Raw genomic sequence first — 20,281 nt, 5'->3', positions numbered from 1 at the left:
TGACTTCAGATCTGGCTTTTCCCACTTACCAGCTGTGTGACTAAGAGCCAGTTAAGTTACCTGTAGAAAAAGGATTGTTATAGGAATGATAATATTTATCTCTTTGATGCAAGATAAGAATCATGCAAGTAAGTATAGTTTATTTAGATTTTAATACAAAAATGTAACATTGAATGATAAAAATAAGAAGTAGAAGTAAAGAGAATGATAGAATGCTGGTTTAAGAAAAGACATAAACACTTGTAATCCCAGCGCTTGGGAGGCTGAGACAGGAGGATTGCACAGGTTCAAAGCCAGCCTCAGCTACTTAGTGAGGCTCTCAGCAACTTAGTGAGACCCTGTTTCCAAATAAAGTATAAAATAGGTCTGGAAGTATAGCCCAGAGGTAGAAGGCCCCTGGGTTCCACCCTCAGTACCAAAAAAAAAAAAAAAAAAAGAAAAAAGAAAGACATACAGAGACAGACAGAGACAGAGACACACACAGAGATTGATGATTGACTGACTGTATAGTAATCTATCCTAGGCAGAGGTAAAAGCTTTTATGAAATACAAAGATCCTATAAGGGAACGTAACATGTGAAGTCAAAGGATTGAAAGAAACCAGAATGACTTTAGAAAGAAGCAAAAGAGGTAGTGCCATGATTGATGTTAAACATGTGGCTGTGCTTCAGTTATCATGTGTACAATGGAGATACATTTTAAGTAATGTGTTGTTGGCCAATTTCATCATTGTGCAAAAATCATAGGGTGTATTTGCACAATCCTAAATGGTGTATCTGCCATACACCTAGGCTATATTAACATCTTATGAGTCCACCATTGTGTATGCAGTCTGTTCTTGACTGAAGCATTGTGATGTGGCATGTGATTACTTACATGGCTTTGTAGGTCCTCATGTGATTTCTTTAAAGCCATTAGCAATGAAATAAAAATACGTATTTTAAGGAAAGATGCCTCTTCCTGTGGTTTATAGAACAGATTGAGGAGGAGAAATGTGGATATACATAGCCTACCTAGCTGGATGTGGTAACACACTCTTGTAATCCCAATATTTGGAAGGCTGAGAAAGGAGGATTGCAGATTCACAGCCAGCCTCAGCTACTTAGTGAGGCCCTCTACAACTTAGTGAGACCCTGTTTCAAAAAATAAAGAATAAAAAATGGGGTATAGCTCAGTAGAACCCCTGCGTTCAATTACTAATACACCCAAACAGGCCTACTTAGAAGATTATTTCCTAGATTAGATTGAAAATGGTGGAAACAAAGCCTATAGTATTGACAGTAGATATGGAGAGAAGAGGAAGATTAAAAATACACGTAGGAGGTAAAATTGAAATGACTTAGTGATAGATACTTTATACATTAGAAGGAGAGAGACATTTTCAGAATAACTCTAGATTTCAGACTCACATAAATTGAATGGTGGCATCATTTATTGAAATGGGGAACACAAGGAATTTGATCTGCATAGAAAATTATGAATTCAGATTTGTACATCTTGAATTTGAGGTGACATTGAGAAATCCAAATAGTTAAGTGGACAACTGAAGATCGAAGCCCAGAGAAGAAATCTGAGCTGAGGACACACAATGATGTATATGTATGTATATATATATGGAACTTGAGGTCTTGGGTATGAATAAAACTCAAGAAAACATGTAAAATAAAAATAAAGAAAAGAGTCCCTGGACTTTGATCTTCAAAGAACAAAAGTCAAATAGGTGGTAAGAGTGGTGATGCATAATTTCAAGTATTGTTGGAAGCTCAAGTAAGTTGAACACTGAGAAATGTCTCCATTCATTTTAGGTACATTGAATTAGAATTAGGTAGTGGGTTGAAACTGGGATTAGATTGGTTCAAGAGTCACTGGGGTGAAGATTGCAGAAAATTTTGCTTGTTTATGAATTAGAGCCAGGTATGGTCACACACGCTTGTAATCCCAGTACTTGGGAGGCTGAGACAGGAGGGTTTCAGGTTCACTGCCAGCAACTGCTTAATGAAGCCCTCTGCAACTTACTGAGACCCTGTTTCAAAATAAAGAATAAAAAATAGGGCTGGGGGTGTAGCTTGGAGGTAGAATGTCCCTGGCTTCAATCCCCAATGCTAAAAACAAAACAAAACAAAACGAAACAAAAAAACATTGGGAATGATGGTGCAGGTGTATTCCTAGTACTTGGAAGGCTGAGATTTGAGGATCAAAAGTTTAAGGACAGCCCCAGCAACACAGGAAGACTCTCAGCAACCTAGAGAAACCTTGTTTCAAAAAATGAATATGAAAAAAAAAAAAGTTATAAATTGTAAGGGAAGACATGTTTCCCTTTGTTTCCTTGGCAAGGAGTGTAATTTAGCTGTATACTGCCACCTTTTTGCCTCATAGTGTCTTGTTTTAGAGAACTGGTGAGATGAATATATAAAATCTTCCCCAAACTCTTCTCTATTACTTTAAACTATTGTAGTCAGGTACTATCTAGAGTACAGCTTCTCCGTAGCCTTTTCCATCACAACCGGATCATTGGATTCTCATCTGCAGCCTCAAGAGTGCTGCGGTCTCTGGGATCATTACAGTCCTTATGTAATAGGGTTTTAAGTATTTCTAATCTAGCACTTTAGGATGCATAATTACTAGCTCTGCTACTAATTTGACCAGGTTTCTCCCCATGTGTGAAATAGGACTTTCACTCCCCTGAGGCACAGTCACTACAGCATAGCGCAGTTCACTTAACTGGACTTTTGGTTTATGTTGCAGTGTGCTTTGGTAACTTGACTGGTCCTACAGTGCTTTTAGTACTGAGACAAAGCATTGCTCTTTCTAATTTTCCTTTTTCTGTCTTCTTGTTATTTCATGAAATGGTGTCCAGCCATTTACTGAGATGTATCTCAGAGATGTGAAGTATATCCACAGGGTGCAGTGGAAACGTACAGTATGGAACAGATATACAAATACGCAGCAGATTTTCATGCATGGGGAAATGGATCTTCTGTGGGAAAAGCGTGGGTGCAGAGTTCACTCAATGTTTACTTAAAGCCACGCCCATTCTGGTTCATGTTTTATGGGCTTGAACCTCCTGTAATGTTGCTTGTTGTGTGTTAGCAGATATTGATGTAAGCCGGGGAGACATCATCATGGAAAGATCAGCATATTATCTGAAGTTACAGAGAAAGTTCATAAAACTGACACAGTTTTCAGTGGCATTAGTTGTAAAAAAGGAAGTATGTTTTTGTACTTAAGTAGATAGACTCTTGGAGTTTTTTTATTGGCTGACTTTAGGTTAGCACTTTGAAATTAAAAAAATGTATAATCTATTTTCAGTAATATTTACTTTTTAAAATATATTCTAAATTTTAACAAATAGTTCTATATCTACTATGATAATCAATACATAAAATATTTCCTTTACCTTTACATGTTTCTTGTGCTCATTTTTAGTTAATCCTCTTATTATATCAGCTATTGATTTGATTTTGTCAATTAAATGAAATCATGTGATGGAGCAGTAGGCAAACTATGGCACATAAGTGCTATGGTTTTGAGGTGAGGGTTACCATTTGGGGGAAACTGTCCCCAGAGATCTTTATTAGACCTCTGGGAATAATTTCCCAATAAAACCACAAAAAAAAACCCAAAACAGAAAAACAGAAAAACCACGGGTTCTTGTCCTGAGCTAAGGGTAAATACTAGCCCGGACTCTTGCTGAAGATTTAAAGAAGTTTATTAAAAATATAGAAAAACAGAAGATAGTTACAGCCCCATGCAAGAATGGCATGGTGGGGGGTGGTTCAAATTACTGCCCCACCAAAGATACAACATGTGGACTGGACTTTTTATACACGACACCCTCCATCTTGTTCACGTAATTCTGACGTAGTAAAAAACCCTGTAAGGTTCCTCCCCTTACCCTGTAAGGTACCCCCCACCACCACCACCAAAGTGTCTTTCACAAAGGTCAATCCCCTCCTCCCATCCTAGCTGGATTATTATGTAGATCTCTCTTTAGAAAGAGGAAGTCCTAGCTCCCCTCTGCTATGGACTTGCTAATTACTTTAGCTAAGTCAATCTAAGTTTCAATAGCTGTTTGCTTCTTGATCGAAACCAAGACCAAGTCTTCCTTTCCCCAGGTCTGCCATTTGGACACAGTTATTTTTGAAGTATATCTATTAATAATCAGAGCATTCTCAAATCTTCCTAAGCCATTCCTAATATTGGTACAATAAGTCAGATTTGGCCCACTGCCTGTGTGCGTGCCTGCGTGTGCGTGTGTGTAAATGGAGAAAATTTGTTTTATTTTAGTTATTTTTGTGATACTGGAGATTGAACTAGGGGATATTTTACCTCTGACCAACACCTCTACCTCTTTTTTACTTTTATTTTTTGAAACAGTCTCTGTAGGTCACTGAGAGTCTGCTTGTGTTTCTGAGGTGGTCCTTGAACGTTTGATCCTCAGATCTCAGCCTCTTGGAGGAATGTGCCAACATGCTCTGTGGTTTTTCCTTTATTTTTTTCTTTTTGCAGTAATAGGGATCGAACCCAAGGACATTTTACCTCCAAACTATACTCCCAGCCCTATTTTTAATTCTTTATTTTGAAACAGGGTCTCACTAAGTTGCAGAGGGTCTCGGTAAATAGCTGAGGCTGGCCGCAAACCTCTTATCCTCCTGTCTCAGCCTCTCAAGTACTGGGATTACAAGTGGCACCACTACCATGCCTGGCTTTGACATTTTTAAATGGTTGAGAAAAGTTATTTTATTTTTATTAAAAAATTTTTATTGTTACAGTATAGTGAGAAAAGTTGTTTTAAATACAAATGTTCTATGATTATAGAAATGATATGAAATTCAAATTTTAGTGTTGATGAATAAATCTCACTCATTAATAATTCTCATTATGCTTGTTCATTTATATATGACTGATGACTACATTCTGGTTCATACATTTTACTTCTTATTAAAGAAATCCTTGCCTAACTTACCTAAAAAGTCTTTGTTGAATCCAAGTTCACAAAGATTTTCTTCTATATTTTTTCTAGATGTTTTATAGTTTTAGTCAGTGTATTTAGTTTTGTAAACCATTTTGTTTGAAAAAGTATAAAGTGTGAGTTGATATTCATTTTTACTTTCTCTACACATGGGTTTTCAACCATACTGTTTTACACATGAGTTTCCTTTGCTTGAAAGACTATTTTTCCATTGAATTATTTTGCTACCTGTGTAAAAATTAATGATCACTTAAATATTAGACTATTTCTGGACTCTTTTTTCCATTGGCATGTCTTTATCATTTGCCAATTCCATTTTGACTTGTTACTGTAGTTTTTATGGTAAGTCTTTAAATTAGAGTAAGTCTTTCAGCCTTCTCTTTTTTTAAAACACTATATTCTAGGAATATTACTTTTTCATGTATTTTAGAGTTATCAGAGCAATCATTATAAAATCATGCTGGAATTTTGATTCGTTATATCACTGGATCAATAGATTAATTTGGAGAGAGTTGCTATATATACATATATGTATCTCTACATACATATGTATGTGTGTGTATATATATATATATATATACATATACAATATACTTATATATATATGTATATTGGTGCTGGGGATTGAGCTCAGGGGCATTCTACCTCAGAGTTACACTACCAGCCCTTCTTGTTTTAAATTTTGAAACAGGGTCTTGCTAAGTTGCTCAGCTGGAAAATTGCTAATCTTAATGATATTGAATCTTCCAGTCAATGAATATGATACATGTCTCCTATTATTAAGGTATCCTTTGATTCTTTTATTAGTGGTTTTTTTTCAGTATCAAGGATGGAACCCAGGGGCATTGTACCTCCAAGCTACAGCCTCATTCCTAGTTTTTAGTCTTTTTATTTTTGAAACAGGGTCTCACTGAGTTGCAAAAGACCTCGCTAAGTAGCTGAGGCTGTCCGTGAACCGTGATCTCCTGTCTCCACCATCTGAATGCTGGGATTATAAGCATGCGCCACCACACATGGCTAGTGTTTTATATTTTTCACCATAGAACAGCTGTGTATGGTTTATTAAATTTATACCTAAGCAATTTCTCTTTTGGAGTATAGTTGCAGATTATTTATAAAAATTTTGATTTCTCATTGTTCACTACTAGTATATAAAATGAATTTTTTTGTATATTGAAATCATATCTGGTGACCTTGCTAAACTCATTAATTTATAATAAGAGGCTTTTTTGTAGTTTCTTTGGGATAGTATATATTTTCAGTTATGCCAACTACAGTTTTCCTTTTCATCTGTATACCGTTTAGTTGACTTTTTTGTGCCAAAGCATGGGCTAGGAATCTAGTTCATTATGATTAGTGAGAAAGGATGCCTTACATCATTACTGATCTTAGGGGGAATGCACTCCATATTATACAGTATAGTATAATGTTAGCTGACAATGTTGGCCCTTTGTATATGTCTTCATTGTGCTAAAGAAGTTTCTGAAGCTGGGCGTGGTGGCACACACTTGTAATCCCAGCATTTGGGAGGCTGAGAGGAGGATTTGGATTCGCAGACAGCCTCAGCTATTTAGTGAGGCTCTTTGCAACTCAGAAAGACCCTGTTTCAAAATGAAGAAAAAAATAGGGCTGGGGTTGTAGTTTGGAGGTAGAGTGACCCGGGTTCCATCCCCAGTACCACCAAAAAAAAAAAAAAAGTTTCTGACTATTCCTAGTTTTTGACATAAAGGGTTTTCTCTGCATTTTTTGAGGTAACCATATGTTTTTCTGCTTAGTCTATTAATGTGATGCATTATATTTCTGAAGTCTAAACTGCAGAACAAACTTTTCATTCCCAAGATAAACATCACTTGTTAATTATGTATTATCCCTAAACACATTTCTGAATTTGGCTTGCTAAGATTGTATGGAAGATTTTTGCATTTGCTCATAAGGAATACTGGTCCGTAACTTTCTTGTAATATCTCTGTATGATTTTGGTATCAGAATAATGTTGGCCTTATAAAATTAGTTGGGAAATATTTCATCCTTTTTTATTTTCTGAAATAGATTATGTAGAATTGGTATCATTTCTTCCTTGAGGTGGACTCATCAATAAAACCATCAAGATCCAAGTATCATAATAGAAAGCTTTGCAAACTATATATTAAATTTACTTAATAGATATCGTACTACTCAGGCTCTCTCTTGTTCTATGAGATGAGCTGTATTCTGTCTGTAAAGGAAATGGTTTGTTTCTCATGTAAGTAATATAATATACGGGCATAGTTGTTTATAGAATTCTCTATGTTCCTTTTAATTCAGATTAGCTGTGAGAGCTGTAGTAATGTTCCTACAGTTGTTCTTGATGTAGGTAATTTAAGTTTTTCTACCATTCTAGCTAGAGGTTTATCAGTTCCAATAATCTTTTTATTTAAATTTTTCTTTTTTGATTTAATTTCTACCAAGGCTACACTTGGTCCAAGGCATAGTGAGTGAGAGAACTTTGTCCTCTCGGAGCTTTCTCATGAGACTCAAATGTGTTCCTTCGTCATATGTTTCCATTAGCTCCTGTTCCAATGCCCCCTCCCCCTTTTTGTTTTTTAAAAGTAACACTTCAAGGTCCATAGCAGTGTGGGCTTTTCAATCTCTTTTCAGTTGTTTGCATGCAAGAGAATGCTAGGACAAGGCAAAAAAGACATACAGTTGTAACAAGACTAGAGACAAAATTGTAAGTCACACTTTGCCACCTGTGCAGGGATCCATCCCCTGAAGGGCTTGAGCTATTCCTTTTGCCAAGCCATCCTCTGAAATTCTGGGGATTTGCTTAGCAAAAGTATCTAAAACAGCCTTTTGTAACTCAGCCACATCCAGGCTAAGGATTTTCCAAAGATCTTGCAAATAGTACTTAATCTCTTTTCAGGTATAATTGTTTTGATCAAATTTAGCAGGAGTAATGCTAAAGTGATATTTTAGTTACATTAATAGAAGTGGTATTTTAATTACATTTTATAGAAAATATTTTTAAGTCAATCAATTGATTACCTAACCATTTTCTAGCTTGTTGTAGACCCGGTAGTTTGGATTTCAATTGTTTATCGATCTGAGTTTGCCTGACCCACAGAGTGTGGGAATCCTTTTGACAATTATGTACAAAGTCCTGAGTTTGTATGGAGCTCTGCAAGGCCACTCTGGCCACAGTGGCAGTAGCTGTAATGGCAAATTTGCCAATAATAGCAATAATGATTCATTTTATAAATCATTTAGATCAGTGTAATAATTGTTTTAGACAACAATCTACCAATGAGTTCTTCCTCTCATGTTCAGGTCAATTTTTTTTTTTTTTTTTTTTGCGGGTCTGGGGATGGAACCCAGGGGCATTCGACCTCCGAGCTACACTCCCTGCCCTATTTTTTATTCTTTATTTTGAAACCGGGTCTCACTGAGTTGCAGAGGGCCTCCCTAAGTAGCTGAGGCTGTCCGCAAATCACAGTCCTCCAGGTCTCAGCCTCCCGAATGCTGGCATTACAAGCGTGCGCCACCACGCCTGGCTGTTCAGGTCAAATCTACAGGGAGCCAAACTCTCATTTGAAATTTTAGCAAAATGTTGAGTGTTGTGATATGTAACCGTGTTTGTGGAGAACAAAGGCCTCCATCGTGCCATGCCATAAAGGTTCTTGATATACATGATGTGATTATATAAATGCTATCACACAGAAGCATTATACTGACACCAATTGGTTGTGTCCATGCTGTTTTCTTTGGGGGATCCATCTGCAAGCACAGAATATCCTTTCCCCAAATTAGTAATAAAGCCTGGTTTCTGTTCAGTAAATTGCTTATACCAAAAATTTAATTTATAACTGACAAAAATTGTACATATTTATCTTTTATTTTGGTAACTACAGATGCCCGTACCCCCATTTTTTTTTATTGGTGCACTGTATTCATACATCATAGTGGGATACAAACTTTGGTAGACATACATGCACACATCACCCAGTCAGCCCCCACCCGATCCCCACCCCATTCTCTCCCCATCCCTCCTTCCCATGCTTGGCTTAGTGGTTGACATCTAGTATTATAGCAATTTATCCAAAATTAACAATGATAATCTCACATAACAGTTTCATTTGTCTGATACCAAGCTTTTGATGACTTAAAGATAACATTTCAATATTTCTTTTTGATTTCTTTCTTACCAGAGAATATTTTTTTTCCTATTTTTTAGGTGAAACTATCATATATTTATATATTTATTTTTCAGAAAAAATCTATCCTAATATGGAATATGGATTCTAGATACCCAAAACGATCTTGAAAAAGAACAAAGCTAGAAGATATATATTTTCTGATTTCAAACCATATAAAGCTGCAATAATTGAAACAGTGTAGTACTGTTCTAAAGGCAGATATATCCGTACCCCCATTTTTGATACTTCGACTTGGAGTATTTTTACTTTATGATGATGTGATGTGTATTCAGTAGCGATGATAATTTGAATTTTTAATTTGGGTCTTTTCCCAGGTTAGCAATGTACGGTACAGTAGTCCTCTATGATGTTGGCCAGAGGTTCCCAGTCAGTCATGTAATCATGAGCGTGAATAATCAAGATTCCACAGTGGACTCTTACTAAGCCAGGATGTTCGATAGGTTAGGTGTACTATATGCATTTCCACCTAGGATATTTTCTAATTCTGATGTGTTTATTGGCATTGTAAACCCATTATAAATCAGGGAATATCTGTATGTATGCATTGTGGAATCTTCACTGAACTGATTAGCATATGTATTTCCTCACATATTTGACATTCACTTGTGTAGTGATACACTTAAAATCTAATTTTCTATTCATTTTCAAAATGTAACACATTGTTATTAACTATAATCACTATGTTGTACAATAAGTTCCTTCAGTTTATTTCTATCTAACTGCAATTTTGTGTCCTCTGACCAACTTCTTACTAATTTCCCTCCTCCTGCCCCAGTTTTCAGAAAACCAACTCATAGTTTTGTTGATCTTTTCCATTGTTTTTTCTTCCTACTGTTTCATTTGGGTTTGCTCTAATATTTAATATTTCCTTTTTCTGATCATTTTTGGCTGTTTTTTTTCTAGTTCCTGGAATTTTAATGTTAGCCATCTCTTCTCTATTAATGTAGGCATTTGTTGTTATGAAACTTCCAATGTAGAATTACTTTGTTCTTAGAAGATATTTGTTCTTTAGTAATATGCTTTGTTTTCTGGGAGGGGGAGTACTAGGAATTGAACCTAGGGCATTCTTCCTCTGAGCTACACCCCAGCCCTATTTTATTTATTTTGAAATAGATCTCATTAAGTTGCTGAGGGCATTGCTAAGTTGCCGAGGCTACCCTTGAACCTGCGATCCTCCTATCACAGCCTCCAAAGTATTGGGATTACATGTGTGTGCCACCATGCCAGGCTTAGTGATGCTTTTTGATTTCTTACTTTTTTTCTTTTGTATATCAACTTTAGGTTTTTGCTTTGTGGTGGCCATAAAACTCCTGAAATGTCTTTTAATGGGCTATTTTAGTATGAAAATAATTCAACTTCGATTGTATTAACAAATTCTACACTTTTACTCTACTCCCTCTACATTTTATCTTTTGAGTTTCACAATATACGTTTCTTTTATATTGTGTATCCTTAACAAATTATGGTAGCTATTACTATTTTCAGTAGTTTTGTCCTATAACCTCTATAACAAAGATATGTTATTTACACAAATATATGTGATATTTAACTGTTCTTAATTTGACTGTGTACTTACTTTTACCATTGATTTTTATACTTTAATACATTTTTGTATTACTCTTTGTCATCCTTTTATTTCAGCATGAAGACCTCCCTTTAGAATTATTTATTTTAAGACATGTCAGTGGTGATGAACTCCTTCACTTTTTATTTGTTTTGGGAACATCTTTATTTCTCCTTTCTTTCTGAAGGACATCATTGCTGCCTAAGGTGTTCTTGGTTGACAGTGCTTTTCCATTAGCACTTTGAATATATCCTCGAACTCTCTCTTGGCCTGTAAAGCTTTCCGTTGAGACATCTGCTGTGAGCCTCGTTAGAACTCCTTTATATGCGATTTGCTTCTTTTTCTATTTTCAGGATTCTTTGTTTTGAGTTTTTGACAGTGTGATCATATGTTTTAGTTTAATCTTATTTGAATTGAATCTGATTGGAGACCTTTGACTTTCCTATACCTAAATATTTATATATTTCCTCAGATTTTTAAAATTTATGCTACTATTATCTTTAGACAAACGTTCTGCCTCTTTTTTCTTGTTCTTTTCTTTTTCTTTTTTTTTTTGCGGGTCTGGGGATGGAACCCAAGGGCATTTGACCACCGAGCTCCACCCCCTGCCCTATTTTTTATTCTTTATTTTGAAACAGGGTCTCACTGAGTTCGCTGTTTTTCTTGTCATTGCTTTATAGCCGTCACTCCAGTCCTTTAGCTGGTATGACTTCTGAAGAGTACTTGCTCTAATTTTAATCACTGGTTTTCTGTTTACAATTATATTTTCTCTGGCTGCTTTCATAGCTTTCTTTATCTTTGCTTTTTGGCAGTTTGTCTATGAAGTATACAGGTGTGTGTGTGTGTGTGTGTGTGTGTGTGTGTGTGTGTGTAAGTGCACTTGCTATTTGTTCTACAAGAGGTCCAATGAGGTGTTGGGCCTGATTTGATGTCTTTCATTAGTTTTGGAAGATTCTTGGTCATTATCCTTTCAAATATTTTCTCTACTTCTTTCCTGCTTTCTCTTTTCTTCATCTGGGGTTCCAATTTTACATACCTGGTTTACTCTTGGATCTTCTTTTTTTATTGTTTCCCTATTCTTTTTTATTCTTCTGGGTTTTTTTGAATACTTTTTTTTTGTAGTACTAGGGATGGAACATAGGCACTTTCTACCTCTGAGCTAAACCCCTAGCCCTATTTTTTATTCTTTATTTTGAAACAAAGTCTCACTAAGTTGCGGATGGTCCCAATAAGTAGCTGAGGCTGTCTGTGAACCTATGATCCTTCTGTCTTAGTGTCCCAAATACTGGGATGCACCACCATGCCTGGTTCATTTCATATAATTTTTATTGACTAATTTTCAAATGTATTGATCCTTTCATTGGCTCTTTTGCGTCTCCTCAGGAACACATTAAAGGAATTCTGATAGCAGAGTTTTGATTCCAGACCTTTTCTTTGATTTCTTTTTATAGTTCATGTTTTTATGCTTTAATTCCTTATTTATCCATGTATGTTGCCCATATTTTTGTATATATTCTTTACCTCAATATTTTAAATTATTTTAAAGTCTCTATGTGATAATTCTAACATATGTATTTCCAAATCTAATTGTATTGGTTATTCCATCTCTTAATAGTGAATTATTTATTCATTGTTTTATCTCTGCCTGATTTTGAATTGTATTTATGACATGAAGTTGGCATGCTATTTCCATTAGGCTGTTGGTGTTGGGGAATGAATTATCAGAAAAAACAAAAATTCAGATAGGTTTGGACTTTATTGTTGCTATTATTATCTTTAGTGTAGCATGGTCATAAAATTCTTCAAAGTTTTTCCCCTTTTTGGATTCTTCAAATCATCCTAATTGAATCCTTGTCTCATTTATTAGATGTTCATAGGCTTTGTCTTCATTATTATGTAAGTCAAATTAACTTTCTGTATTTTTTTAACTTTCTGTATTTTAAAGCTAAACTGTTGAAAAAATAATATTACAAATGTTTTAGAGTTTATGACTGGAAATATACTGCATATGGCAGGTAAATTTTTTATAGTTTCTATTAAAAGAAATATCTTTATAAATGTGTGATAGGAGCTGAGCATGGTGGTGCAGGCTTGTAATCCCAGTACTTGGAGGCTGAGACAGGAGGATCACAGGTTCGTGGCCAGCCTCAGCTACTTAGTGAGGCTCTCAGCAACTTAGTGAGACCCTGTTTCAAAATAATAAAAAAGAGTGTAGCTCAGAGGTAGGATGCTTCTGGGTTCAATCCCCAGTTCTGCAAAAAAAGAAAAAAAAAAGGGTATAATAGAAGGTAGCACAAATTGCAACACATTTATAATGTAATGTGCCACACAAGATGATATTTTGTAAGCACATAAGATAAAATGTTTGCTCCTCTGGTTATAAACTTGTGTCTAAAGAGAGAGAGAGAGAGAGAGGAGAGAGAGAGAGAGAGAGAGAGAGAGAGAGAGAGAGAGAGAGAGAGAGAGAGAGAGAGTGTGTGTGTGTGTGTGTATTTTTTGATACCACCAGGAAAACCCATTTTTCTTATTTGTTTTCTCTGCAGAAAACTGCACCAGCAGTTTGAAATGTATAAGGAACAGGTGAAGAAGATGGGAGAAGAATCTCAGCAACAGCAAGAGCAGAAGGGTGACGCCCCAACCTGCGGTATCTGCCACAAAACAAAGTTTGCTGATGGATGTGGCCATAACTGTTCATACTGCCAAACAAAGTTCTGTGCTCGCTGCGGAGGCCGAGTGTCCTTGCGCTCAAACAAGGTACAGAAGTAAAGCATGATGATTTGCGTATAGTTGAGCTTCTTGTGAATAAAATAAAGGACAAGACAGAAATGAATAGATTAATCAAAGAACAAAAACATCTGTTGTCCTCATTGTAGATAAAAATGGCTCTAATTTTTCACTTAATTTAAAATATATTTGTCTCATTGCTTGGTGTCGGTTTATGAGTGTTTAGAATCATAGGATCTTAGAATTTCAAAGATAATGAAGACAGTTTAGAGACAAATTGACTTCACTCTTATATTTTATAGGTGCAGAAAACTCAAATCCAGAGAAACTAAAGTTCTTGAAGCCACATAGTTGACTAATGTCAGTGTTTTATTTTTTATTTTTATTTTTATTTATTTATTTATTTTTTCACAAGACAGGGTATTGAACCCAGGGGCATTCTACCTCTGAGCTACATCCCCAGCCCTATGTATTTATTTATTTATTTTTTGGAAACAGGGTCTCACCAAGTTGTGGAGCCTTGCTAAGTAGCTGAGTCTGGCTGCAAACCTGAAATCCTCCTGTCTCAGCCTCCCAAGTACGGGATTACAAATGTGCGCTGCCACACCTGGCTAATATCAGTGTTTTGATACAGCTTCATTCATTGCTACACAAAGTTTTTCAAAGCTTATAGGTCTGGTCTTCCTTGACCTGTTTCCTTTTAAAAGAGGCCTATTCCAGATTTGAGATCTGTTTCATGATTTTATAGCTTTTGAAGCTACATCCCTCCCTGTTTTTTGTTTTAACATTCATGAAATAACATTAGACTATGGAAATTAAAAAACAAATGTTAAAGATTTGTTTTATACTTATAGATTTTTGTAACTTCTCCCTCATTTATTATTACTTTATATAATAAATATTACATTAATATTACCCAGAGATTACATTGTTGAAATTGTCAAAAGTAGTACTTAAAAATGTTCATTTCTGTCAGTTCCTTAGAATTTGCCTTTATTTCTTCATTAGTATTATCACCTAATTTTTTTACTTAGGTAGTTTTTAAATAAATAGCTAGAAGCTGATATCTTTACATGCATTACTTGGACATAATTGTGGGAGTTCTACAGTATGCTTTTTTTTTTCATTTTCTCATCTTTCCCTTTCTTGATTTTTTTTTTTTTGCAGGGGACTAATCACTTAATTATCCTAATCTTGCTCCTTTATCTCAAGTTGGACACCAGGCACTGTAAATGTTACCTGTGGTGTGTTAGCTATTTTGAGCTTTAAAGTCTTCTTGAGCTTTGTTCTGGGACATAGTTTTGTGGAAGTAGTTTGATACTATTGCACTTTTTTTTTTTTTTTTCCCAGTACTGGCGATGGAACCCAGGGGCATTCTATCTCTGAGCTACACCTCCAGCCCTATTTTTATTCTTTATTTTGAAACAGGGTCTCACTAAGTTGCAGAGGGCTTCACTAAGTAGCCAAGGCTGTCTGTGAACCACGATCGTCTGGTCTCAGCCTCCCGAATGCTGGGATACTTTTGCATCTTGCGTTTATAAGTGTTCCAAGTGCATTTGGAGCAGTGCCTATTTTAGCACTAATTACTTAGTTCTACTGAGGAAAGACTTCCTGAGTATTATTTGACCCAGTGTCCCATCAGTTATGAATTTGTCCAGTCTTGATGGAAACATTTACTCTTCTTTTTATTCTCTTGACTATTATTTTTTTCAAATGCATGATCATTGATCATGACTCACCTGAATGCTTGAAAGGATCCCTGAAGATCTCTTGGGTTCTTCCTCTGTGTATATCTCTTCTTGTGTTACTTGACCTGGGAAATGTCCCTGTGATGGCTTCCCCGGACTCTCAGCTTTTCAGCCTTCAATTCTGTATGCAAGTTATACCTAAGTTCCTTTTCATTGTCCTGCTGCTTGGAAAGTCCCTCAAACTAGTCAGCTGGGATAATTGTAGAACTTGTTTTTCTTCCTATCTTTCAACTATCACTGTCCTTTGCTTCCCCATAAAATATGCCTTAAAAAATCAACAATATCTCTTCCATGTATTTTGTTCATTTGTTCCAGGAAGGAGGAGACATTTGGTTCTTTTTATCCCATCTAGGCCAGAAAAAGAAATCCCTAATAACATCTTTTTATAGCTTAACTCTTTGAAAAATATATTTCCCATTTTCTAATGTATGATTCCTTTAGTGGAGCAAAACTTGAGTCAGTAAATTAAGTACAGTGACAAGCTAGAATACAACTGAATATAGGTTGCATTGTGATCAGCTGCAAATCTTTCAGTGTTTGAGATTTGCCTCATAGGGATGGTTTGTTGAAGAAGGAAGGAGCCAGAACCAGTACTTCTTTACTCTTATATTTTTCTTAGAGTTGAGGTAATTGTAAGAAGAGTAAAAAATAATAAAAAATAATCTAGATTTTAGCTCAAGGAAGACGGCCCTGGATTTTTTAAAAATTAGTTTTTCTACTTTTTCATTCAGGTAACAGACCTGTCACAAGAAAACCTTAATTTATATAGGAAAGCCTACCTTTGAATGGAATGTGTAAAGCTTACCAGGATTCTAAATGAAAAGATTAGTTCATTCAATCTCTTTTGTCAGATTTGATAATCTTAAGTATGCTCAGCTGCCTTATGTAATAGAGGCAGGCTTTCACTCTCAACAGGTGCTAAATATGTTTCTTTGAATTATTCTCACCCCAAAGAGTTTAGCTTAGTGAAATTTGGTCATACTATTCTTATGAAGTAGGATAATGAAAATACAAATATTTTATAGCTTAAAAATTAATTATAAAGTTGTTTAGAAATTATATAATCTAAAAGAACACAATAAATAACCTTTTGTTTTAATTTTGAGACTCATGTGGAGTTATAATTAATTATTTCTCATTAGGTATTAGGGATATAGAGAGAATAAATGAAGTAATGGACATATAGAAGTACTAATATAAGAAGATTTTTTTGTGGTACTGAGGATTGACCCAGCTTATATTATTTTTATATTTTTGAAGCAAGGTATTGCTTAGTTGCTGAGGGTGGCCTTGAACCTGTGATCCTCTTGTTTGAGCTTCCCGAATACTTGGATTATAGGCATGCACCACTATGCCCAGTCAATATAATACAGTTTTTTAAAAAATAAAATACTCCAGCCGGGCGTGGTGGCGCACGCTTGTAATCCCCGCGCTTGGGAGGCTTAGACAGGAATATCACGCAGGTTCGAAGCCAGCCTCAGCTACTAAGTGAGGCTCTCAGCAATTTAGTGAGACCCTGTTTCCAAATAAAATATAAAATAGGTCTGGGAGTATGGCCCGGAGGTAGAAAGCCTCAGATTCCACCCCCAGTACCACCAAAACAAAACAAAACAAAACAAAAACTCCTCCCATTTATTTCTTTTTAAAATGATTCTACCTTAAAAAATAAAAGTTATATATTTATTTAGGTGAAAATGACTTTAAAAGGAGAAATTATCTTGCAATTATGGAATGGTGATATTAGAAAGTTATTAGAGGGAATTTACAGTGAAGATAATTTCTTTTTCAGTACTAGAGATGGAACTCAGGGGCATTCTACCTCCAAAGTACTTCCCCAGCCATATTTTGAAACAGGTCTCACTGAGTTGCAAAGGGCCTCACTAATTAGTAGCTGAGGCTGGCCACGAAGCCACGATCCTCCTGTCTCAGCCTCCCAAAGGCTGGGATTACAAGTGTGCGCCACCACAGCCAGTTTACAGTGAAGATTATTTTAAGCTACAAATTGTGGCAACTTCAACTTTTTGTTTCTTTTATCTTTTTTTTTTTTTTTTTTTTTTGGTGGTACTGGGGTTCCTGGAAGCCCTTCTACTTCTGGGCTACACTCTCAGACCTGTTTTTACATTTTTATTTGGAAACAGGGTCTCTTAAGCCAGCGAGGCTGGTCTCGAACCTGTGCGATCCTCCTGTCTCTGCCTCCCAAGTGCAGGGATTACAAGCGTGCGCCACCACGCCCGGCTTCTTCTATCTTTTGATTGGAGAAATTGATTATTGTCTGCTTAATTCATTACTATCTGCTTGGTTAATCTAATTTTGAAATAACAGATAACAGGCATTTTTTAGAATGATATTGCTTAACTTAGGCAAGAGAACTTAGAATGTAACAGATAAAAATTTTTCACCTTATAAGTTATCAGATTCAAAGCAGAATGAATGATAACATTATAATGGTTATGAAAAATACTTAAGTCCTTTAAAATATGTTGGTATACCAGTGTTGAGGATATTAAATAATAAGAATATAATGACAATATTGACATCTTATTGTATAAAAGCAAATCATTAATATCATTTATAAAAATGGTTTTAATGATTAATACTTAAGCTATGTATTAAGAAATCAAATGATGATTAGAATATTTTTGTAATCCTCTAGATAGTTCTCTCTTATTTTTAATTTCAACTTTCTGTGATTACCTGAAAATCTATACAGTTTTCTAGTACAATATGATATCAGTCTCTATACATTGAAACAATATTGCAAAGCAAGGAATATTGTTTATGAATTTTTTTGTAGACTTTGTTGAGAATCACTACAAACTAGTACATCAGAAAGAACTGAACATTCTCCAGGGAGAGGGTAGCCATCAGTTTGAAAGTCAGGGAACCAAGTTCTATTCCTGCCTTGGTTTTCTTTCCCTTTGTGTTTGACATGCTACTTCATCTTATGGTGCTTCTATGATATGAAACTGAGCCGGGCGTGGTGGCACATGCTGGTAATCCCGCGCTTGGGAGGCGGAGACTGGAGGATCGTGCAGGTTCAAAGCCAGCCTTGCTGGCTTAATAGACCCGTTTCCAAATAAAAATATAAAATAGGTCAGGGAGTGTAGCCCGGAGGTAGAAGGGTTCCATCCTTAGTACCACCAAAAAAAAAAAAAAAAGAAACAAGTCAATGATCTATATGATTTCTAAGTTCTCTTCTGGGTGTAACATCTTTTATGATTTATGAATTTATAGCTGGGTGTGTTGGTGCACACTTGTAATGCCAGTACTTAGGAGGCTGAAGCAGTAGGATCACAAATTCACAGATAGCCTCAGCTACTTAGTGAGGCCCTTTGCAACTCAATGAGACCCTGTTTCAAACATAAAAGAAATATTTTAGAAAATAAAACACAATCAAATGCTATCTAAAAGAAATTCTAACAATCACTTTACTATTACGTCTTAATTAATATTTATGAACATATATTAAATTATCATTAGCATTTCCAGGCCCAGTAATTCTGACATAAAATAATTTATTGTTCATTTAAATTATAAGGAAAAGAAATATAAAGCCAACATAAGGCACTATGGAGTGGAGAGGCAGCTTTGTGTAGTTTCTGTAGCACCGGCTCTGCAGTGAGGGTGAAGCTTGAATCCCAGCCTGATCACTTGATCTTGTACAGAATGCTTAGTCAGTTTCTTCACGTGTAAATAGAGATAAGAGTATCTGTCTTCCCAATGTTATTGGGGATGCATAACAAATTACTGTTTATGTAGCATGTAGACATGTACCCGGCATGCGTGAATGCTGTAGCAGCATTTTGCAATGACTTTTATGCTAGTAGATTTCTTCTTACTTACTATGTTTGCCAGTCACTCTGCTAGGCACTTTCATGTGTTAGCTTATTCAATTACATAAGCATATGTATATATTGAATGAATGTATTCTTTACTGCAAGCATAAACTGAGTCTGCCATAATCAATATGCTTACAAACATCTAAAGCAATTTAAATCTTTAATTGATCTATTGAAACATTAAATGCAAAATATTCCTCTGTTGCTGTATATTTTATTTATTTTTATTATTTATTTATTTATTTATTTATTTATTTATTTATTTATTTATTTGGTGGTACTGGGGTTCCTGAAAGCCCTTCTACCTCCGGGCTACATTCCCAGACCTATTTTATATCTTTTATTTGGAAACAGGGTCTCTCTCTTTTTTTTTTTTTTTTTTTTTTTTTTTTTGGTGGTACTGGGGTTCCTGGAAGCCCTTCTACCTCCGGGCTACACTCCCAGACCTATTTTATATTTTTATTTAGAAACAGGGTCTCCTAAGCCAGTGTGCGCCGCTGGCTTCGAACCTGCGCAATCCTCCTGTCTCCGCCTTCCAAGCGCGGGGATTACAAGCGTGCGCCACCACGCCTGGCTGTATATTTTTAAATATATCACATGAGGTTTTAATCAACCTTTGTCCTTGGCAATATTTTATATTCATACATTACCTTGCTTTTTAGATAACACAGTTCTATTTTTACTATTAATGAGACACTTTGGACAATTACAGTGAGGTTTCTGGCTTAATTGCATTACCAAAATCTGATTAGAAGATATAACTACTCCTTTTGTCTTGAATTTCTTTTTTTCAGAAGTCCTGTCAGTTCAAAAAGAAGAGCCATTTTGATTCGTAGCCATGATATCCATTCTTCTTTTACTCTTTAACAGTCTCCTTGGGAGATTTTGCTCACTCCCATGCTTCAAATACTCCTCCTATGCGGATCATTTACAAACACAATTTCACCAGTTAGATTATTTTTCTGAGCTCCAGATCCACCTGCATTAACTACCTACTTGAAATCTTTGCTGGAGAGTATGGTACCTCAAATTCAGCATGTCTGTATCTGAATTATTTTCCCCAAATCTGTGCGCGTGCGTGTGTGTGTGCGTGCGTGTGTGTGTGTGTGTGTGAAGTAGTGTCCTTGTATCTCCCCATGTATACAAGTCAGACTATCGGAGTTCTGATCAGCTTCCTGCTAGCCTTCAATTAGGTCTTAAGAGGTCTTCTTTTCATCTTCTACATCTGTCTACTGCTCTCA

At 35.7% G+C, this 20,281-nt stretch overlaps 1 protein-coding gene across 14 annotated transcripts in view; it reads left to right on the top strand.

The window, feature by feature from the left end:
* The window catches only part of RIMS2 (regulating synaptic membrane exocytosis 2), a gene marked incomplete at both ends in the record, with an annotated part of 576,294 nt that overhangs the window by 109,988 nt on the left and 446,025 nt on the right, over window positions 1-20,281 (top strand). For all 14 annotated transcript variants that reach the window (XM_080694165.1, XM_080694185.1, XM_080694162.1 and 11 more), the window contains one exon: window positions 13,273-13,483. In XM_080694165.1, coding sequence (XP_080550291.1) covers window positions 13,273-13,483 — 211 coding nt within the window. The remainder of the gene's footprint in view (window positions 1-13,272; window positions 13,484-20,281) is intronic.

The sequence above is a fragment of the Muscardinus avellanarius genome (genome assembly GCF_963383645.1).
Source record: "Muscardinus avellanarius genome assembly, chromosome: 4".
Taxonomy (NCBI): domain Eukaryota; kingdom Metazoa; phylum Chordata; class Mammalia; order Rodentia; family Gliridae; genus Muscardinus; species Muscardinus avellanarius.
This window is presented reverse-complemented; position numbering and strand designations above follow the sequence as displayed.